Source organism: Poeciliopsis prolifica, unplaced genomic scaffold (genome assembly GCF_027474105.1).
Source record: "Poeciliopsis prolifica strain line A6 unplaced genomic scaffold, Auburn_PproV2 SCAFFOLD013, whole genome shotgun sequence".
In the NCBI taxonomy this organism is placed as follows: domain Eukaryota; kingdom Metazoa; phylum Chordata; class Actinopteri; order Cyprinodontiformes; family Poeciliidae; genus Poeciliopsis; species Poeciliopsis prolifica.
In genome coordinates, this window is record NW_026562388.1 from 10,251,570 (window position 1) to 10,275,731 (window position 24,162).

Genomic DNA, 24,162 nt, shown 5'->3' on the forward strand with positions numbered 1-24,162 from the left:
TACATATTTTAGAAGGATTTGACAGGGCATAATTTTAAAGTTGAAATGAAATGACAAAGGGTTTTCAAAGATTTTTTTTAGAATATTCTTCATTGTATTGCATTTTTATTCATTCCTTCACTCTGATGTCCCTGAAACGGATTGTTCTGGCCTTCAGAAGTCACCTAATCAGTACACGGAGTTAATCTCAAATAATTTAAGATAATTACAGTAGTGAGAAGACCTAAAGAAAATATATTGGTAGAAAATATTAATAAAGCCTGACCCCCAAAAATAACTTCATAAAAACTAAGGAAAACCTCTGAATATCTTAAAAAGCATTGTTTAGTCATCATCAAAAATGGAAGGGTTTTTGCCCAGCTGCAAACCCATCAGGACATGGCCGTCCGCCTAACATACCACTGCAACACTAAAACACTAAAACATGGTGTTTGCAGCATCATGCCAGGAAGATACTTTTTTCACGATAGTCGAGGAGAAGATGGATGGAGAAAAATGCAATGGGATCCTGAAAGAAAACCTGTAAGCCTTCACTGAGAGCTACAGTGGAAAGGTTTAGATGAGTTAGAATAGCCCAGTCAAAGATCAAATTTCTGTTCGATCAAAACTTTGTGGAAAAATTTAGAAATTTTGGAAAGAGAGGGCACAGAATAGATTCAAGTGGGCTGAAAGCAAGAACAATTCAGATTTTATTAATAAAATATATATATATATATATATATATATATATATATATATATATTATATATATATATATATATAAATTATGCTTCCTAATCCTTCCACTAACAATTATTCCCTTTTAAATAAAATCCAAAGTGTAGGGTTTCTTTTCCAAGGCACTGTTGACTCAACCAGTGCTTAAACAGGCGCGTACGTGCAAAATGTGAATATGTTCAGAGCCGAAAAATTGTTGGACAGCCACTTTTTTGTTTTCCTTTCAGTAGTAAAACTCCTCAGGTCAAGCAGTGTAAGTGAGTTGGGGGTAAAATGGGGGTCTTTTAGTTGGAGACATTTCATGGACTTTTTGGGAAGCATTTCTGGAAACAGGGGAGGTCAGGAAGCTCAACCCATCCTCTAGGGTCTGTGCGTCAGAGCCAGTAAAAGTACTGAATGTCTTCACTCTGCTCAGTTTTAAGCCAAGTAAATGTTAAGACTTGCAGCATTGCTCCTGTGAGAATACAACACAGGTATACCCAAGCTACTCATAGCAGGAATGGTCCCCCAGGAAATGGAGTAGGAGGATTTACACTTTATAACACTTTAACCATAGCTTTGCACGTTCCATGCACATGTAAAACCTTCCCATTTTGGGTGCCTAATATGTATTTATTAGCTGTGCTTGTAGAACACCATGGTTCAGGTTTTCTTAATAAAGGAACAAATAAGATTAAACAAATAAGTTAAGGTGATCCAGCTTATTTGAATGCCAGATAATGAACCTTTTAGCTGCTGTGATGTTTGTAGTGGACGGCTATTTAAACAGAAAGTATTTATTATTTACATAAGAAATAAATGCAGGATGTGGTACACCACCAGTGATATTCTAGTGTGAACCATAGCTTTGCACGTTCCATGCACATGTAAAACCTTCCCATTTTGGGTGCCTAATATAACGTAAACTGACGTGAAAATAAAAAATAAAAATGTGTCAGCAGTTTAAGTGACCAATATTTTAGAAATGCTTTGTACCATTTTACTTTTACATAGGGTAGTAACTTTGACCAGAAATGCTGAGCCTATGTTTCACACAGGAATACTATTTTCCACTTCCATTCCTCATGTGAAATATAAATAGCTTTCCTAGAAAAGAAAACTCTCCAAAACAAATAGGATGATGCTTTAAAGGCTCATAAAGAAACTTTTGCATAAACTGCTACCATTGTTTCTATATTAGAGTTGTTTTGAAATGGTAAAAGTCCACTTTGTTCTTGACCCCTCTCAGTCCATCGGCTTCAGCCTCTGGCACCAACTAACCTTTATTTACATTAAATGACTATAGCAAGAAAGTTATCTGTAGCAGTGATTATATTAACTTCTTATAATCTTTTAACCAAACCACACTTCAAAAACCCTGAGCATCTCTTTAGAATCCTGTTTTAGGTGACCAAAACTATAAATCTAGATGATTTATGTCTAAATAAATGGCAGAAAAAAGCTATTCAGGCTAGAAAGATTGCCTTTCATTCAGTTTTTAATCTTAATTTTGCAGAAAATGAGGTTCACTTCCTGACCAGTCAGAACAGACAATGTTAATTAAAAAAGCTCAAATTAAGAATATTGAAAATACATATGTATTTGTGGGTTTTAATAAACACAATAGTCACTGTGCTAGTAAAAAGGTTTATTAGAATTTTCACTGAAATGTGGACCAAATTTTGTAAAAAGGAAAATTAAGAAATTTGCAGAATTGTTGATTTTTACTGCGCTCTTTACATACGATAATTTACTTCAGACTGTTTCTAGAGAAAAAAGGTGGATACATGTTCTACAAGAAGAGAGAATGCATTCTTTCTCTGAGGGATTGCAAGAACAAAACAGAAATGTTTCTACTTTTGAAACTCTGGTTTGCTGAAGAGGAAGAGACATGTCGGTACTTCCAACAAGTTCTGCACTCCAGTTCTGATGAAGTCTGAAATGTCCTGGCCAACAAAAACTTTGGTCTTGTTCTTCCTACCTTTCATAAAAGAATAAAGTCCTTTGTTCTTCCAGTATTCTTTAAAGGCCCAAGACATAAAAAAATTCAAACTATTTACATTGTTAGATTTATTGAAGGAAAAAAAAAGAAAGTAACTGAGTACACAGAGTTTATTTGTTTAAAAACAATTACAAAAACATATTAAATTAGTCACTGCTGCTGAAAAAAGATGATAATGAACAATGAATCATGTTTATCACAGCACATTTAAGTTTTCTCACTCTATTTTGTGGGTTTTATTACAAATATTTAATAGCTCAAATGACCAGTTATTTGTTCAATATGAATTGTTAAAATGGAAGAGTTGAAGAATGCACTAACTAGAGGCTTTTTCGCAAGTTACATAAATTAAATTGGGAAAACATGAGATTTTAGACATTTTCTCATAGATGAAGACATCCAGGTAAGGCATGTGTACTCTGTCCTCAACAGATGGCAGTCTGCCTCATCCCATCACCTGATCAATGATCTCAGGGAGTTTGGTATGAATGTCAGGGTGCTTAGCCAGCAAGAGAACAATCTAGTCGAGGGCGGTAGAGACAAGGTCCATCCCTGCGCCAATCAAATCTGCTAACGTTGCCCTCATGTAGCCTTTGGTGAGCTCTGTGTCGCCATTAAACTCATCAATGACTTCTATAATGGCATCACTCATGTCCCTTATGTGCTGTGGATCAAAGGTCTGTCTGTGTTCCTCCCCTTTGCTGCTGACAAAGTTGAAGAACTCTTCATTCCACCATTTAAAAGTCTTGTATGCTCTTCAGACTGGATTGGGGAAAGACTGAAGCCACGGCATGACATCAACCAAACTCCCAGCCCCCACTGTCTGCCCAAACTGATCTACGTGATGCAACAAGGATCTAAACTCCATGTCATCAAATTAGCAGCAGCTACAGTCAGCTCATGCCCAGGGATGAAATGCTTGTCCTGACTGCTGAGTTTGAGGAAAATCTCTACAAGTTCTGCAGCCTCAATTACAATTTGATGCTCAAAAGCTTTTTTGGTACGACTGTTGGAAGATGTGCATCTTCCACTGTTTGCTGTAATTAGTGAAAGTCAGACTCCTCCGCCCTGATACAGCCTGAAAGGACACAAAGTTTGGCCTCCCTGCAAACTCTGTAATGTGTTGTATCAGGGCCTCTCGGATCACGTAGGCTCTGTTCAGGACTACGATATTGCTGTAGCCCAGGCAGATCTTATACATACCTCATCCAGGGAGCAAGCTTGGTATGGGGCATCAGGCAAAAGGTCTTGGCAGTCTCCTCTTGAGTTTAAGGTTCCTGACCCAGAGACAGGCTTCCAGACGGAAAAGAAAAACAACTGAGGCGATGAGAGCAGGCTGGACGTGTCCGCTCCTGATGATGCCGTCAAACTCTGCATTATGCTTAGTAAAGTAAAAATATACTCTTTAGATTATTAAAATATATTAATTCAATAATATATCAAATTAGAATGCTACAAAAAAAAGCTCTCCAAGCAGTGCTCAAAGTTCTCCTACCATTTCTCCTCAGAAACTGGCAAAGAAGAACCAGTTTCTTAAAAAGATTGCAGTATTGCAGCTTTTGTCTTCACCTCCTTACTGGAACATTTATTCAACACTTAACACCTCACTTATATGCATCAGTTTGATGGGAGTGTTTAGGGACTCTTTCTCTTTCTGCCCACTCCTATTTTGACCTTTGCCTGCCGACCTTAGTCCCTCTTGAAGTGTTTGTAAAGCGTGAGAAAAGGAAAGCAGAGGAGGGAGTTAAATTACTCATTGTGTCACAAAATAACAAATGTAGAGCTCCAGAGTCAATAAAAATTAATATAGCATGTGATATATGAAAAATATTTATTACAAAATCGCAAGGGATAACTTTATTCTTAGTACTGAGTACAAATAAGATTTATTTAAAATGTATCATACACAATGAAAAAAGAGCAAATAACTGCACTGCAAGATTCCAACACAATTTAGTAATTATTCATGTCATTTTTATTAAATATTACAAACACAATAAATACACTGAAGTTTGTAATTATGTGACAAAATATGAAAACACTTTTGTTAAGTTTGTAATGCAAAACTTGTCCATTTGTTTTTAACAATTGATATCAGTATCTAAACTCTAAGAAAAAAGATTATTTGCTCCTTTAACTGGATAAATGAAATGTTCCTGCAGAAAAATCCCATCTCAGACTCACTTCTACAGCTTTAATTTAGATTCAGCAAAATTTAGGAAATATTTGTGACTGATTAATATGCTTGTGTGACATAAAAATGCATGTTTTATTCAAATAATCCATTAATCTCATTTATCTGAAACTTTAAACACGCTTTATTTTTTTTTTTTGTTTGTTTTATGTTGCAGTCAGGGAAACCCTTTCTTTTGCCAAGTTTCATACTGAGATGCTTTCTTCCATCCTTCCATTTAAAGTCAAATAAGTCAGGCACACCTACAATTTATAATTCACATGATTTATTTTAAATACAGCTTATTTTTTCCAATATATAAAGGCTCAGTAGGCCTCAAAAGTCAGAGCATCTACTCCAGATTGGAAGCTTCAACATGTGAGGCCGACTGGTGTTAATTTTTTACCGTGACACAGACAGAAAATGTCCATCGGGCATTACGACGTCAGATCTTGAACACAAAAGGCTTAAAGGGAGCACACTGACATCCGTGAAGCTTTGAAAAACTGAATCATAAACAAACATGGTTTTAAGAATGCCTCACAAGTGAGAGAAATGTCTTGCACATGTGTTTTGTTGTACTGGGGGAAAAAATGATGCTTGGCATAGTTGTAGCTGCAGTGCTTGTACAGTGAAAGTGTAGCTTTGATTCAGAAAGTCTGTTGTTGCTCGCGGTCCCCAGTGATGTCTCGTCCATCTCCTCGTAAAAGGAGGAGATTCCTTTCTCACATCTGATTTCTCAGACAAGCTTATTGCTCTTTTATGTTTCGCTTTTATGCTTTAAATACAGTAGATAGTGATTACATTTAAACAATTTTTGCATTAAATGTGGCAAAGTTACAATACATTTTTGCATTCAACAGTTGAGAACTGTGGGCCTTCAAGTGTTATAACATTCACAAGTATTTAATATACATCTGTACTTTAAATGTCACTTCTGCACACATATTAATGCTCCATAGATGACAAATAAGCACATATTTCTAAGATAAATCTTAAGTAGCAGAAGCAGATATTTCATTTATCTTAACAATTCTTGAATTTGTTTCATTTGCTCCAGACATCTACGAAATTACCATTTTGGTTAGGCACTAACAAGAAATCTAATACATGAATTAAATATTCTTGTTATATATCAAAACAATTTTGTGCAAGTATAATTACACTCACTAATAAATGTCACTGGTGATAAAGTGTTTAACAGTCACAGCCTCATGACATTGTTTTTATGCTGGAGAAACCACACCAATCAACTTTCCCCTGAGCTTCGCTCTCACATTAAAGTGAAGGGGCTTCAGTGTGAGGCCGTAAGCGCAGTCCATAGTAGGAGGCATGGATGAGTCGCTCTCAAAGCTGAGCTGATGCAGCAGGACTGCTGTAAACAGAAACACCTGCACTTTGGCAACTTGAGAGCCGATGCAGCGTCTCTTACCTGTTGAGAAAATCATCACGCTACTGGTTCTGTCTCTGTTGAGGGCTCCATTCTCGTCTATGAAACGCTTGGGGTCAAACACATGGGGGTCCTTCCATTTCTGGGGGTCATGGTTAACAGACCACTGATTAATGAAGACAACCGTGTCCTTGGGGATGTGGAGGCTTTCGATGGTGACATCTGCTGTAGTCGAGTGCGGGATTGTGAAGGGGACAAAGCTGGTGAAGCGCATGGTCTCATAGATGAAAGCGTCCAGGAGAGCCAGATTGCTTCTGTCCTCGACTGACGGCAGCCGGTCTTGGCCTACCACTTTGTCAATGAGCTGCTGCAGGTTAGCTTGGTAGTCTGGGTATTTGACCAGCAGCAGAAGAATCCATTGCATGACTGTTGACATAGTATCTTGACCTGCTCCAATCAGATCAGTGACAGTTGCTTCAACAAACTCCCTTTCCAACGTGCTCTCCTCTCCATGCTCAATCGCTTTAATGATGGCATCACTCATGTCCCTGGTCACCTCAGGGTTGAAGGACTCTCTGTGCTGCACTACTTTACCTCTAACATAAGAAAAAAACTCACTGTTTATGACTTTAAAAGTTTCATAGACATTTCTGACTGGATTAGGGAAGGACTGCAGCCAGGGCATGACATCTACCAAGCTACCTGCCCCAACTGTCTCCCCAAACTTGTCCACTCTGTGCAACAAGGTCCTGAACTCTTGGTCATCATGTCCATATCTCTTTCCAAAGCAAAGAGCACACATTATGTTAGCAGCAGCTACTGTAAACTCATAAGCTGGATGAAAATACTGTCCATTAGTGCTCTGATGTAAAAATGTCTGCACCAGTTCTGTGGCCTCTGCCAGCACATGCTGCTCAAAGGCTTTTTTGGTCTGACTGTTTGCAGAAGAAAACGCTCTGAGAGTCGACTGGGCAACTTTCCTGTGTGCTTTCCACTGTTTGCTGTAATTAGTGAACGTCAAGCTCCTGCCTCCAGAGATCATCTGGAAAGAAACAAAGTTTGGTCTGCCTGCAAACTCTGTGCTGTGTTGAATCAGTGCCTGATGTATCGCCTGGTCTCCGTTGAGGACCACCACGTCGCTGCAGCCCAGTCTTATCTGGTACACATTGCCGTACTTCTTGGCGAGCTTGGCCAGAGTGATGTGAGGCATCTGACCCAGCTGCATGGCGTTGCCCACCACAGGCCAGGCGAAGGGTCCTGGCAGTCTTCTCTTGAGCCTGAGGTTTCTGACCCACAGGCAGGCTTCCAGGAAGAAGAGGAAAACGAAAGAGGCAACCAGGGCAGGGTGGACCTGTCCGCTCCATTCCTTGATGATGCTGCTGCTCTTCACACCAAACTCACTGTCAATTGCCATTGTTTCAAGGTATCAGCGGTCTCTTTTCCTTTTAACAAAGTCTTTTTTTTTATGTTTGTGAAGAAAAAGCACCCTATGGATCCATATAAAGTATGAAACTACTAATCAAAGTCCAGTAAAGCTAACACCACGGTTTTTTTCCCCCTAATCAGATAGTCTGTCATAAAGATTTAAGGCTTAAGTGGCCGTTTTGCTGCTCTCCAGCTTCTTAAATGCTTTACAGTAAGTGGGCAGGGCTCGGGATAACTTTCACACTCCTCCCATTGTGGTAGCAGTGTAGACACCGCTGCAGCGCATTATCTCTCTGCTGTTGGTCGCTCTGAGAGGCGCGCAGCACGGAGCGTCGGGGGACTCTGTGAGCGAGGAGCGTGACCGACCGCCGTCAGCGCTGCACAGAGAGGGAGAAAAAAAAAACTCTCAGGGGCTGAGATGCAGTCCTGTCGGGCGAATTTATCCACGTAAACGGAGGATTAGCAGAATCTGAACATTTAAAATCCGTCTAAAATGATTGATTTCCTGGCTACAGAAGACGCAGCGGCCGTCTTTTACCACAGAATAAATACATTTCTGTCTATTTGGAAAAGGTTTGAGTCACTCTCAGGAGACTTTAGTAAGATATGTTTTATGCTTTTTCCCCCCAAAAAATAAATACACTTTAATGGATTGTAATTTAAGTTACTTTAAATATGAGGATGACAAGATGTTTCAGTCTGATATACATAGAAAGAAAATCCAGCTTTGCGTTGCAGTATATAATGGTTGTAATAATTTGCAGCAAGGTTAGAATAGAATTTTCCATACAGAAGAGAATACATTATTTGTATGTGTTTTTTTTCTAGGGAAAAAAAAAAAAAAATATATATATATATATATATATATATATATATATATATATATATATATATATTATATATATATATATATATATATATATATGCGCATTTTTTATTATTTCAAAATATATAGTTATTTTACTTTCTCCTCAGAAAATGTTTTGGGTTTAAGGCAAATAATTTCAAATTTGCCATATGTGCTCAATAGGCCACAATTCTCTTTTTTTCTCTTTATATGGGTCAGAGGCTAAAAGATTTGGGATCAACTGCAATAAATTATTGAAATGCTTTGGGTTCTCGGGGGCTGTTGGTGGTTCCCACTTATAATGGGCTTGGCCAGATCAAGGTTCATTGATACTTTGGAGTTGCACAGCAAAACTAAACTAAACTAATGCAGGAACAGAGTTTCGGGATGATTTTTTTGATTGTGTTATCACGTTTGTGGATACATTGGCCTTTGACCAGGTTTGTGATGGATATTTAAAAGTTTAATGTACTTCCAAGCTGTGTACTTTATATAAATAAATAAATGAATAAATATTTATATTGGCAACCCTATGAATGCATACACTAAATCATTTTGTATGATTTTATTTTCTCCCCAACATAATTCATATATTAAAATAATAATAATAATAATAATAATAATAATAATAATAATAATAATAATAATAATAATAATAATAATAATAATAATAATAATAATAAAACAAATTTCTTCATAATAATCCGTGCACTGTTATGGATTAACAACCTGTCCAGCATTTCTGGAGACAGTTACCAGTTACTTGGATGAATGAGGTGGGATGGATGGATAATATTCTCTTCCAGGGAACTTTCAGATATATGAATTTATATCTCTTCTTCCATTTTCCTCTTCTTCTTCCACTCAATACCCTTATCCAATTTTCCTAAGAAAAAAAATCCAGACTATGTTGACAGAACGTTTATGTAACAAATACTTCAGAGAAGACAAACCATCAATTATTGAAACTTGTATGTTGTTTTTGCCAGCAAATAAACTGTTGTTCTGCAAGAAGCTCAGCATTGCATCACTGCTCAAAATATACCTTAGGTCCCCCATTTCCAACTCTGATGAGAAAAAAAAAATCTTGCTTCACTTCAATTGTTTTTGTCATACACAAATGCATAGTTCAGATTTTTGTCAGTATGTATTTTTACTGTCCAGATCTACAAAAATCCCATCTATGCAATGACATGTTCCCTGTCGTGCAGCGAATGACAAAAATAGTTCTTGTTTTCCCACCAACTATAAGGTTTATTTTTTCAAGGAGGTAATCACCCTAATTTAAGGCAGTGAGACATTTCCGAAGTTGAAAGTTAGAATTCAGATGGGACAAAAACTTTTGATATGTGGGAAACTTTTGTAGCAGCAGATATTTACAAAGTGATGTGAAACAACTTTTGATCTTAGAATGAAAGCAAAAATGAGAGAAAAAAATAAGGGAAACCTACTGTCAAAAAATGAAAATCATCCAAACTCATACATTTATCTTTAGTCGCATTGATTCCTGCAACAGTGTCCTCACAGGTCTGCCTAACATAAAAGGACTTCCCTGTCGTTACCTCCATCCACATTCTGGTCTGTCCAGCTCTGAAAGGGATCAATGTCCTCCTAAAGGAACATTTCTAATGAAAATATCTTTGTACATTTCAAATTAGACAATTATTTTTTCAGCAAGAGTCTCATTTGCACACAAGTGGATTTTTTTCAACTATTTAAATATATTCTGAACACATTTAGTTGCATTTGACTTTATATCAGAGAAAACAATCTTTATATCAGAGAAAACAATTTTTGTTATATTACTAGACAAAATATATGTATTTGTTTTCAATTTGTGTTGCAATGTCACATAAAATTATGATAAAATGTATTGATGTTGGTGATTGTAGCATGACCAATATGACAAAGACAATGGGTTTGGAATAATAGCATGACACAATATGTGTGCAGACTAGCCCACCACTTCAGTATTTATGCAGCGCATTTATGTCACATTTACCATGTATGGCATTATTTACATAGTTTATTTGAATAGCCAAACAATATCAGAATGCTGTTATATAACCTCAACATGTCGATCCATCGTTTGCCCTCCAATATATCACTTCCTGTTCTCCTTTCAGTGAAGTATCGTGTCCGTTTTGCATTTCTTTTTTTGAGGACCAAACTACAAATCCAGTGTACTTTCCCGTGTGTAGTGCATCATTGTGGCATATCGTGTTCAAATTTCCGATCTATGCATTTCAGCACATGTCAACAATAAGGCAGTTCAAAGTGCTTTACATAATGAAAACACAAAAAAATACGTCATAAAAAACACCATATAGACACCAACCAGAAACAAAAATTATATTTTGATGAGTGCCATTATTAGATCAAATAAACTGTAAGCCACTCACATCCCCTCTGCCAAAAAAAGTTTTAAAATAATAAAAGCACAACTGAATTGCATGTCGTGTGCTTTCCTTTCTTCACAATAGCTCTGAATCTTTTCAAAGCTTCGGCCCCAGAGCTGTTTGTCTTGAGCAATGCGGTGTGGCATAGAACCAAAGCCCCTAGAATGATTTCTTGGTTAACCAGACACATAGTAATGTCTCTGAATGCACTGCCTACACTATGTCTCACTGTTCATTTCTCCCTTGTTTCTTGTTTCTGTAGCAAGCATCATCCCCACCTCTACAGACCTCACCACCAAATCCTCATCATGCACATGTGGCTACTTGCATCCCCATCATGCTAATTAGAGCCAGGTTTGTGGGAAAGGAAGGGGGTACTTGGGTGGCAAGGTGGAAGTGTGTCTGCATGCGTGTGTGTGTGTGTGCATATGGGGTTGATGTAGGGAGCGTTGTGTGTGCAGTTTGCGTGTGGTTGCCGTGTTTGCCTGTGATTACCCCCTGTAACCTGTCTGTAAAAGGTTGGCCCTGACCCTGTGTTGACTTGGGAGGGTAGGGGGCGAAGCGGGGTTGTGGGGGATGTGGGGGGATGAGAGACGAGGCCCTTATGTCATGTGCTGGCGGGTGGGCGAGCTCACTGTGTGGAGACAGGACCAATGGCAGACCAGTCTGCCCCGTCTCTGGAGCTAATCATTGTTTACTAGTCTCATTTCCACTTCTCAGTGAGCTACTGTCACGCACAGCACCAAGAGGGAGGCAGAAAGAGGGAATGGGGGGGTGGATGGAGTTTATGGACGCAAAGTAAAGCAGTGGGAAGAGGAAATAAAATCGAATCGGTTATTGGGAAATGACTGGAACTTAGAAAAAGAAGCGAAGTGGACGTTGTAGAATAAAGAAAGCAAAGGTGATCAGAACCTGAAAAATTCAGCAGCCAAGAACAATTTAGATATACCAGCTAAAACACCAACAAACAGTAACCACCGGACATAGCTAGTTAGAGACGGCGATGTTTCAGAGACAGCATTTTCTCACGCCAGACCACAGGATGAGGAAATAGAGATACTTGAAAATTATCACCATCTGAGTTGATTGATGTTCGCGTGTAAACTGCTTGAGAAAGAAAAACAACAGAGTCAGAATGAATTTCTGTACTGACATGCCAACGGAAGTCCCTGTCAGACATGCGGTTTGAGTGGTTCATGAGTAGCACACAGTACACAGAAGAATAAAATAATTTGCCCGAATGCCTCAAACATATTATCTAATTTGGGGTTGATTATTTCTTTACTCTTTCTTGTTTTTTTTGGTCATTATGGCGTGCCTTACAAGGCACTAAAAATCATGTTCAAAACGTACTTCATGCCACATGAAGTATGTGCTGGCTGTCAGATATGTTTTATATATAATATATGTATTGGGATTTTGCATGCTATATTTACAATATATTGATGGATCAGGAGAAAATAAGTAGCTTTTTTCTGTCTTTTTTTTTTTTTACCGTTTTCAAAGTCTTAATGATAACCTGGACTGAAAGTACAATTTTCTACTGCCGTCATTGAGTTCTCACATGTGGTCAAATGATCTTTAACTGAAGAAATAGAAACATTTTCTGATGGTCCCATTAGGCCTTTGCATACTGAGGTGAGTATATTTCCAGCAGTGAGAACAGAGCCTTTGCACAGTGTAGCAACAGATCAGTTAATATTAAAAGGGTAATTGTTGAGCATTCATGCAGATTTTGCTTTGATAATTATTGTAGATGTGAGAGTTTTTCAAAATTTACTACTTGCCTTTGTAATTTAATGCATCTGTCTCTTTAAGTAGCTGCTACTCTTTGCAACACTTTACGTTCAGTATATTATGACAGTGTTCCTCCATTATGCCATTTACAACCATTGTTAAGATCATTTGACTGATTTACTTTTAAAATTTCCACTGTTTTATATCATTCAATGTGTCCAAATATGGACTTGAATGAGTAATACTTGGATACTGGCTTTCTGGAACATGTTTTAAATAGCTTAGCTTTAGCAGATGACTTTCTAAGGTAATGGTTTTTATTGGATCTCATTTTGAATAGTTTTAAACACATGACTAGTGGCTGATTAAAAATTTATTGAAATTCCTTCCAAAGTGGCACATTAATTTAATTTCCGCGGTAATAATTGTCTAAACATGCCTTAATCAGAATAAATAATCTGCTGAAAGATTATTTACTTAAAATAAGTATAGTTTTAATCGGCAGTGCTCTTTATGTCATTTTTTTGGTGGTGTTTAGTTTTGCATCGTAACTCTTAAAGTAAATTCTGTAAATTAATAAAAAATGTTTAATTTGGAAATTGTATATAATCTCTTTCTTCTTTTAAAGCACTCTATGCTAAATGGATTATCTCTCCGTTCTTTTAGGGTAACCAACAGATCATTACTATATAGTGGCTCCAGAACAAGAGCACTGTAAATTGTACAGCAAAGGGATTTTATTTATAATCCATTAGACTCCGTGTGCAGGAGGGGGAGCAATGTGGTGATGAGCTTGCGTGCCATGCTGGCCTAGCGTGCACGGAGGTTGGTCACTGAACTCTGGCTTCCCTGTTGAGCAGGGACAGGGGGTGGGAGGAGGAGGTGTGAGGCTGCAGGGAGTGATTAAAATGAGACGAGGGGGAACGCACAAGTCCAAATAACTTCCATATGAGCCAGGATTTGTGAGCTTAGCAATGACAGGCTAAAGACATGGTTAAAGACATGGTTAAACATGGTTCGTTGCACATTTCCCACCTCCTTATAAGAACTGCTTTAGCATATTTATCAGCCTGCCTCAAGTGAACCCCTTTTTACGACAACATGATTAATGTTCCTCACTTGGAGGTTTTCCTGTTGCTCATTTCATGTAATTGAAGAACAAAACTCAGGGTAGTAACTTATATATATATATATATATTATATATATATATATATATATATATATATATATATATATATATAATATATATATATATATATATATATATATATATATATATATATATATATATATATATATATATATAATTTACACCACCATTAATTGGACAAAACACATATACACGTAGTTAACAATCCTCCGATGGAATGGAGTTGTTTCAAAATAACTATCAGTATCTAAAAATAGATTTTGACTGGATTAATTTGATGGAAACTGGTAGGACTTTAAAATAATAAATACTAACAGATGGAAAGGTTTTCTGAACTTCCTCTAGTTTTGCAGAAAATTCAGCAAAATGTCAACCCAATAGTTTATTTTTATTTCACAAACACCAGATACACACAACTGCTTTCATAGCTTTGCTCCACAAACAGAAGTGCAGAAAGATTTTAAAGACAATAGGATATTTTAACCTTGTTAATGTCTGGATGTCTTTCTTATACTCAATTTTTATACATTATTTCTAATGTGCAAAGATCAACTTATTGGGTAGTTGAAAATTTTTATGGTTTAAAGTCATGAATTCATATGTTCTCTGTTATCGGCACATGATGAAGATAAAGAATCAGTGTTGGATCTGAGCCTTACCAGAGTAATTCAAATATGTAATGAATTACAACAGTGTGGAGTGAAGCTGAATGTGAACAGCTCAATGAGTAGAACAGGAGTTGTCTAATAAATTGCATATTTTGCATGGTATCTTTAAAAAAAAAAAGTGTTTAGAACTGACAAAGTAAGTTTTCATTCTGAGTCTATTTGAGATGTAGTGGTTATTTTTTACATATTGTTCCAATTATTTAAATGAGTAGGATTTAGCAAAGACATGCACTAATTTGTCTGGGATTATGTACACCACTCTGATTAGTTTAGTTTTCGTCTTTTTCAAATCTTATGTAAGAACACCCACAGCCTCAACAGTTAAAGTTGAACTATATCATTATTATAGTCCAAGACAGCGACCAGCTCACTGAATGTAGTATGGACATTTCTCATTTTGTGAATTTGCAGCACTCTTCTGTGTTTGAGACTTTACTTGGGCTGCCTAATGTATTTTGAGAATCCTGAAAATGAGGCTAAGTGACATATTGTTCCACCACTTGTGCAGAGGAGATTATGCTGGGACCTGTAGGACTTGGAAACTTTTCAGGAAAGAGAAACAATTTTACGTATGCCCATCTTGTTTGCTACCATATACGGTGAAGTGAAAGTAGAACAGGATATACAAGAATGATGAAGATATTTGCAATTGAATTGAAAGTCTGAGCATGCAAAGCTTTGAGGAGTTAATTATGTGATTGTGGGTGGCCCTGTGACCACTCACCCAATTTGTACACCACAGCTCTGTGTATCTGGGGTTGTAAATGGCTGAAGTAATTACTGCCGAGCAGAAACTTCAGCGTGAGCTGTGAATTCACTTGACTTCCTTAAAATTGTGACTGCTGGCATTCCTTTTCTTTTGGGACTACTTTCACAGAAACGTTCTGTTGACATCAAGGCCTCGTCTTTGTACTTTTGGAATGTGGTTTTCATTAACATTAACAAATGCCTCAAAGCTTTAAAATGCTTCTGTTTTCAGATCAAAGGGAACCCTCATTCTTTTCATTTGTTTTCGCAAATCATTTTATAAATTGAATGTGAAGAAAAAAAAAACAAAAAACAATAACATCAATTTTTCAGAAAACTTTGAATAACGAGCCAGTAATCAAAAGTCAGCTCAAATGGTAACATTGACATTTTTCTCTTTTGTGATCTTTTCAACGCCTCGTTGAAGAAAAAGAAAAACTATTCTTTAAATAAAATAAAATAAATCCCCTACGTCTTGTCAAATTCATTAAAAAGTAACATTGCAAACATGTGTAAGAAGCAAATCTGATCAGATGAGGCCAGAACACACAGAACGCCATGTGTGGCCTGAGCACACTGTGTCCTTGGTGAAACATGGTGGTGATGGTATCATGCTGTGGCGATGTTTTTTAAGAAGGAGTGGAAGAGGAGGAAGGTAGATTCAGATAAAAAAGGGGCAATCCTGCAATAAGCCTCTTAGAACTGCTTTCAGTCTTTACTGATCAGCTTGAGCTTTTGTCTGAATTTTATGTGGTTGAAATTTGCAACCAGTGTAGAATCTTTCTTCCAGTTTGTGTTGGAACGTTATCTTAGGATAATGAATGTGCAGTAATTTTATCTTCTCACAAGATATTATTTATTTGTTGTCAAATTATTTTTGTCTTAGCCTTGTTCATCTTGGAGCTGGCTATAGCTGGACTTTTTTGTTTTGACTGATCGTATAATTCTGCTAGTGAAAGACCCACATTGTACCCTGAAGGAGGCAGATCACAATAGAGTTCTCACACTTGCAGATGTTCACCTATTAGTTTCATGAAACAGTTCTGTGTGATTCCTGCTTGTTGACTACACATACTTCTAAACCTAATCTTGCTCTTTTCAAACATATGAATCCACATTGCTTTCACTACTCTGCCCTGTTTTGGTGCCTCTCTTGCAGGCATTTGGAAATCAGTCTAGAGGTAAAGTTGACATCATTGCTACATCCTTGAAGCCTCCACACAGATTTTTTTCTTACCACTTTGTTTAACTCATGAGGAGAAATAAGGACTGACATCTGACTATTAATATTGGATAGAATGAATGCAAGTCCGAGCCAGAGAAGAGAACTGTTCACTCATTAAAAGCTAATCATGCAACATCATTTCTTACAAATTGTCTTTTAGTTTCCAGACTTTATTTCACTTTGGCATATGTGCAGGGCCCAGCTGTTTTGGGTTCAGCCTCATCCTCTCTGTCAGGCTGAACAAATGTGGAAATAACCAAGAACAATCCATCTGTTTGACAAGTCCAACATTCTCATGCATACTGGATCTTTATTTGCAAAGTAAGCAGACACAAGGATGCTTTAAGGCTGTCAATCACAGAAATAACGAGTTCTGTCTGTCTGACTGAGTGGCTTATCATCATGCTTCTCCTCAGTGTACGGTCAGCCAACAAGGAATGTCACGTTAGGAAAATGAATGTGCTGTAATTTTATCTTGGCACTGCTTGAATGCTGCTCTCAGAGGGTTTTGTCTATATAAGGTATGCTCCTTGGGGTGCTATAGCTATTTTGGGAACAAGTTAAACACAAAGTTGTAAGCCAAGCAACAAGAAGGAATGTCTAAACTGACATTATGTCCTCATCCAGTATCTATCATTTATTTTCGTCTTTTAATCCCAGATCACAAAATACTGTCAATCTCTTGCTCTAACATAGCTGTCAATGGGGTAAATGTCATATTCTTTATTAACTCACTTGATTAATTAGGTAAAGATTATGAAATGAATACTGGAGGTTGTAGCCCATCTGCAAATGTCTGTTAGTTGCATAAGAGAATAAAAAGTGGGGTGTGTATGCAAAACGTTCCAGAGTGAAAAGAGCAAGTTTACCCACAAACCCATTAACTTTACACTACAGGTTAGGTGAATAAGATATTAAGATATTTTCATTTAACATGGTAAACCTAATAAAATTATTACTTAGATGTGCTTTAAAGAATATATGATCCATGCAGATTACGTATATGCAATTAAGCATTCAGATTTTAAACTAGAGAAAATTAACAAGAATAAAGTGGCCCTTTAGTTTAGCACCAAACCAGGAGCAGCTAACTGGAAACTAACTTCATTTAATAGCCTAAGTAACTTAATTGTTTTCTTCCAGAGCCTAAGCCAGTGGTTCCCATAGTGTGGGGCGCCATAATCATCCAGTGCCATTGCCTGGGGGAGGAGGTGAGAGTTAGTGGTATAGATGAATGAAAAACAAACAAAGAAAAATAAAACAGTTACACAAAAGTGTTTCATTGTAAAGATGGTTTAGAGTGTGTTTTGTTGCAACCTTAAATGTGACATAAACTTCAATGGAGTTTATGAAAACAAAAGGTTTATGTATAGGTTTATGTCTGGCTGAACGATATGTGTGCCCAGTTGATTTATTGTTTTTTCTTTCTTTTTTGGCCTAAGCTATGCTCAGCATATGATGGCGTCCAATTCATACTGAACTAAAAATAGAGAACTAGAAAATTGATAGAAAAGTAATTTTGGGCACCGCAAAAATGGCACTCTGATTGTAGAGCCATGTTGCAGATATAAGGAACCTCCACAGTTTTCGTGGGCACATTTCCATGTCATTAAGAAATTTACTTAATTTTTGCATCAGCTGATTTAGCTGGCTGAATTTGCAAACAGATCAATCCAACAGTAAAAATGTCAAGAGCAGGGTGAATATGAGCGTTTATGGCTATCAACTGGAAATTCATTTAAATTAATTACATTTTTATTGTTGTATTTACGTTTACGTAGGACTTTTGTGTTTTATTTATTACTGGTTTCATGTCTTTTTAATACTTGACACCAAACATCATCAGAAGCTCTTAGGTTTTTAGACAGCATGAGCTGAAGATTTGGTTACACCTTACAAAGAGCATGATCATCTGTGGCGTACTGAGGTCACCAGTGTTGTGTTAATATGACCCTCTAAAAGGTGACCACCACATTCTTCCTCTTATTTTTATTTTCTCGAAAGACACGCAGGGAAACCCTCCTTTCCTTTCCCCCCCCGGTTTATTACTCCATCAGCCCTAATTGGGGCTGACGGGGTGGCTGTTGCATGACGAGACACATCTCTGGGCCCCTGCGTGAGAAGGCTGGCCTCGCTCTTGCTGAGCTTGTTTTCTTTGCGTGACCATATCCCTCCCTCTGTCACTTCTGGCACCTCTCGACAAGGCCCCCCCTGACCCCGTTCATGCCCTCGTTTGCTGGCATGTGGCTGGTTTATTTGCTTTGGCCAGCTGCCTGTGTGAAAGGCAAATTTTACTGCACTGCTAAAGAGGCGATCTTCAGATGCAGTAATGGCAAAAGTGCATGGCGGAGTTAGCTGGTGTCTTGAAGTGAAAGAATGGGGACACTTTGAATATGTGGCTGGCATAAAGTGAAGTCAAGCATGCCCAACTGTAATTGCTGCGGATCGGGATCTAAAGATGGGTCATTCAGAGTTTACTGTAGCACAAATCGCACTGGAGCAAGAGGAGCTAAAGGTGCAAGAGGATTGTGGCAGTGTTTGGAGAGGTCACTTGTTCAGACTAATGTTATTCAACAAATTCTCACATAAATGCTGACATCACCACACATTAAGTCAAATTTTTCCAATTGGGATCTGATCTGGTATACAAAAGGTAATGGGAGAAAAAGTGTCAACCGTTTTGAAAAAAATAAATAAATAAAAATAAAAAATGCTTTCACAAAACAGGGTGCAGTCTTTAGATTTTACTGGGCTGTCCAGCACATTCAAAATGTTGTCCATCGTACAGTTATCATCAGTAATGTATGAATATTATTGAAAAGGTAATTTATTTTTCAGACACTAAATTCACTATGTGAAACACAACCAATGTTTAAGTGGTTTCTTTCTGTTTCTTTTTATTTTCTACTTATAGGTAATAACAAGAAGACATTTGAGATAAGACTTTTCAGCAAGACACAGAAGCTGGTTTTAAGTCAATATTTTCCTAACAATGTAAAAACAATGCTAGGTCCATTGATAGATTGTTTAATTTATAATGCAATGTAAAATGTGTTGTTATAAGTGAAATAATCTCCAAATGGAACTAAAACTTTTTCATCAATATTAAGAAATAATTGGCCTAAAAGAAGCTCACATTTCTTGATGAAAAGTTATGTGCAAGTTAGTTTTGTATTACTTCTACAGGAAACTAGAGAAAAAAAAATGTTCAGACTTTGATTTTTGGCACTGGTGCACAGAAATAGAATACATCTTAAATTTGAAGTTTAATTTTAACTCAGAGTCCTATATCTTGAAAGAAAAGAGGGTAACTATTACCATGTGAGAAGCTAAGTCCCAAGTGAGACTGTTTAGTGCATTCACATGCAAGTCTTCTTTCCTCATGATTAGTTACCTGGATCATTTCTAACACGTGCACCAGTTTAAATCCCGGTTGCATATTGAGAAGCATCTGATTCAGCTGCAGCAGCTACAGTGACCAGCAGCAAGATGAGGCCCATAAATCAGACAGAGTGTTAGGAAAGCAGAATAACACAACCCCATATAATCAAAAGTGTGTTCCAGATTAACCTCTGACATGACTTCAGTCAGTACCTCTCCTGACATGGAATCACTTGAAGCAGTTTGGCTCTGGAAGCTGGAAGTCATGCTTTAGATCTTGTAAACAGAAACACTAGTTTCAACAGAGTTACAGAACAAAGTACCACCCCCAACCTGGATTCTGAGCATGAAGAAGTGAATTTTTCATATAATATAAAAATAATTGATTTAATATTGCTTCATGGAATAAAATGCTTCTGAGATAGAATGCAATGACAACGCAAATTTCAAAGAAGCATGTTCCGAAGATTTATTTGCTCTAAATGAACACTCATCAAGCTTTAATCCTGTGGTTTGTCCAATGCATTTTGTAAAAGAGCTGGACCGCATACGGTGACTGTACAAGCACTTTGAAACGCCACATCCTTAAGCGCCGAGATTGCCTTAAATGACAAATAAGAGACATTTAAAAAATTAGTTTTGTAGAGGACGAAAAGAAAAAAAAGAAAATAAACAAAAGTTCCGGGAAACAAACTGTTCCGGTGGTCCCTCACATTAAACTGCCACTAACTTAAATGCAAACACACAAACGCAAACAAGAGCTGATTAGGACTGGCACGAGACTGGATGCTTTCTGTGTTTGTCTTAATTCATTTATTTACAGAATATACTCTCGCCCTGGGTTGTGTGGTGAGAATCACTGTTGGATCATTACAGGGTCCAAGTTGAATAAAGACAGAGGGAATGTAATATGTTTGCGTAAAAGAATAGCTAACATGAAATGAAACCTCTGAGGGCTTAGGTTTTGACTTAAAAACATTATGGACATATTGCCAGGAGACAAAAAACATACAAATAATTCTTACATCATGAATGTATTATTTTCTGCTCATGTGAAAAATTAAAGATACTTTTTTTTACCTGGGAGAATGTTAAGAGTAATATGTATGAATAGGGTAAATTATGAAATAATATCTCAACATAGCAAAAGTCAAGAACTGTCCTATGACTTACAGTTGAGAACACTTCTTTGTTAAATGAAGAATTTAGCATTTACTTGTTTTAAACAGTGTAGCAACAGTAATGCTAAAGTAAACTTGGAAGCAAGTGGAACGTCTTAATACTGAGCCTTTCTTGCAAGTGGATCAAAAATGCGCTCATGTCACATCCTTTCAGCAAAGGTGCATATAATAGCAAACATTGTTTCCAACAAAACATCATAAACAAAGTTATATAAAGTAGACAGGCTGGATATGCAGTTCTGAACCACTGGGATTATTTGAAGCATTTTTCTGAGGTGAAGCAAGAGAGTGACAGATAAACCGCTGTGCTGTCCTGCTACGCATGCTTTTATCCCAGAAAATACTGCTGCTTGAGACAAGTATTTTGATCCATGGACAGCAAATTATGGCTGTAAGGGAAAATAGCTTAAATAACTTCTTTTTAAAGCATAGGAAAATATTTTACCATTTTGATCAGATTTCAAGCCCTAACCTTAAACCAATTCCTTCTTTGATTATTACTATTTTATGGAGTAAGAAATGACAAGAAAATGTTTTTGATAGTTACATAAAAATAGATTTGATTATAAACGACCCAAATTATTTTAAATGATTGCAAATGACAAAATGATATTTTATCAGGGCCCAGCTTCATAAATATTGCTTTTGTGCACGCTACTTACATAATAAAACAAGTGCCACGATTTTATCGTATTTCGCTTCGTCATGTCAACAAGAAAGAAACTCCTTATCATTGTGGGAAAGTCTGCATCATTTCTGTGAGGAAAATACCTCAGAATCAATGAGTGTGAATTTGAAAGGCTTGAACAGCTCAGTCAAAATAAATGCAAGCAAACAAAGTGCAGTGTGACTGAATCCAGACAGCTTTACATTCTTAGTGTGGGATCCAATTACAAGTTATGAGGTCTGTTTAAACCTCCCATCAAAAAGAAATATTTCTGGCAGCTGCTGCTTAAAACAAAAGATGATTTAATAATAAAAAATAAAAAAAATACTGGAATGCATAAATTTCAATAAATTTCAATTTGTGACAACTCTATTTATTAAGGCTCTTCTTCAAATGCTTTAGAAATCACAAATTACATTATACGCAGCTTTTTAAAAGTTTCAGTTGTGGTTTCATTTTCATAGTGTATAACAATAAACAATATGCTCTGATCTGCCTTCTGTTATTTTTTCTTTTTGTGCCTGTACAAAGAGGGAATGCTATGTTCAGAGCCTCAAGTTGGTGCCACTTCTGGGTTTAAGTGGAAGACTGAAAAGCATTTCATCTAATGCACCAAAGAATATGTTAGAAAGCTGCAAAAGTATCGGACTTGTCAACATCCCCCTCTTGGCGCCAACAGACAGCTGTCTTCTGCTGAAACACAGCAAAACTGCTTAAAGCCAAACAATCATAAGTGTGGCTGCATGTTACTAAAGATTTCAACACTGCAATGTCCAACAAATGTTTAAATAAAGAGACAACTAGCGAGATCACTTATGGTGCTGACAGCAGCTTTTACCACTGGATAGTTGTGGGGAGAAAAAAAATTGAAGGGCTAGAAGCCTGAACATTTCTTATTGTAAATTTATCTTCAAGAGTTTATCGTGATAGATTACCAACATTATCAGTGCTTCCTGACAATTAGAACCTATTAGGTAAAAGTTATTTTGACTGTGGTGTCAAGCGTGAGGTTTTGGAGAATGCTATCGCAAAATCAAGCATTTTGTCATATTACCACAAACTTGTACTTTTTGAGATTTCATGTGATAGGCTAACAGAAATGTGTAGAGAAATAATAAACTCTTTTTCACACAACAAATTTGAAAGAATAGTGTCCCTGTATAAGATAAAACCACTGTAATAATCCACTGCAATAAATTGTCATTTATTGTCATTTCATCACCAAATACTGAACTTTTTACTGCACCATCATGTTTCAGGGATGTTTTTCTTCAGCCAGAACAGAAAAGCTGTTCAGAGTAGAAGGATGGATATAACTAAAGAAAAATCCTGTGAAACAAAACTCTCAAAGCCTAAAAAACACTCAAGATTGGAATGAAAATTTACCTTCCCACAGGACTTCAACACTAAACATTTCATAAGATTTAGATTTGGAATAAATAATAAATAATTTACATATTTTAAACTGAAGTCTACTGGGAAAAGTGGTTAGAAAAGGGGTTAAAAAAGGGGGAAATGCTTATCTACTATTAGATGGTTCTTTTTTTTTTTAAACCATGCGAAAATAACTTAATTACTCATAAGCCAAAAATATGTCATTCCCCAAGACAAACTGTTAATTTATTTGTGAAAGTAGGGGGACCAAATGGATTTGCTTTAGTTCTGGAAGAAGGAAAAGACTAGCCCTTACAAAAAAATGGTAGGGGATAAAAAATAAAAAAAAAATGCTAAAAAGTTTAAAATAACAAAAAAGAATGGAAATGTGAATAAAGTTAGTTAAAATTTAGCAAGAATCAAATACAATTTTAAATTAAATGTTGAATATTTTGTGTTTAAAATTAAATTATGATTTTTTTGAGGCAGTTTAATGTTACATAGAAGCCCGTTATTGAAGGTTGCTGGTTTTGGAACATTCTTAATGGCAACATGTGTTATTTTAAATCTTGTTGGCCTATTACTGGCATTCCTTTTTAGGGAAAACTTAAGGGGATTTTAGTTTTATGAGCTGATCCAACCAGACAATGTCTGTGTTCCAGGATGTTCTGATTTACTCATCAAGGTCTGCATAGGAACATACATAAAATGGAACAAACAGATCAGCAGTAGGATAAATTTCCTAAAGAGTAGAAAAAAGGAAGGCACAAAATTCAAAGGAAAAAAGGTAGTTTCAGAAGCAGCTGCAAGAAGTGATGAAAGCTGTTCAGCATGGAAAAACCTTAAGATTTTCTTGTGCTAGCTAAAAAATGAATGATCTTACAAAACTGAATCCCGAAATAAAAAAATCAGAATTTGTAACTCTGAATGTCATCATAGAGTGACTATTTTACAGTTAATTGCTGCGTTTGATAGGCAGCGGGGACTGTGTGAGAGATCCTCTGGATTCCCTCCTCATTATGTATCAGAGCTTATGCTTAACAAGGTGGTGAGTGATTGATGGGGCTGATGAAGAGCAGCTGAGGCCGCAGGGTGGGAG

The 24,162-nt window shown here is 36.8% G+C and overlaps 1 protein-coding gene and 1 pseudogene across 1 annotated transcript; both read right to left on the minus strand.

Moving 5' to 3' along the window:
- Window positions 1-2,905: 2,905 nt before the first annotated feature.
- On the minus strand, window positions 2,906-3,974 carry LOC129365478 (cytochrome P450 1B1-like; annotated as a pseudogene).
- Window positions 3,975-4,510: 536 nt separating this feature from the next.
- LOC129365479 (cytochrome P450 1B1-like) lies at window positions 4,511-7,837 on the minus strand. The gene has a single exon (XM_055038699.1). The coding sequence runs from the start codon at window positions 7,673-7,675 to the stop codon at window positions 6,098-6,100; it is 1,578 nt and encodes a 525-aa protein (XP_054894674.1). The 5' UTR covers window positions 7,676-7,837; the 3' UTR covers window positions 4,511-6,097.
- Between the last annotated feature and the right edge of the window lie 16,325 nt (window positions 7,838-24,162).

Bases quoted from the DNA above. Each gene is read 5' to 3' on its own strand.
- LOC129365479 (XM_055038699.1), bottom strand. From the start codon at position 7,675: ATGGCAATTGACAGTGAGTTTGGTGTGAAGAGCAGCAGCATCATCAAG.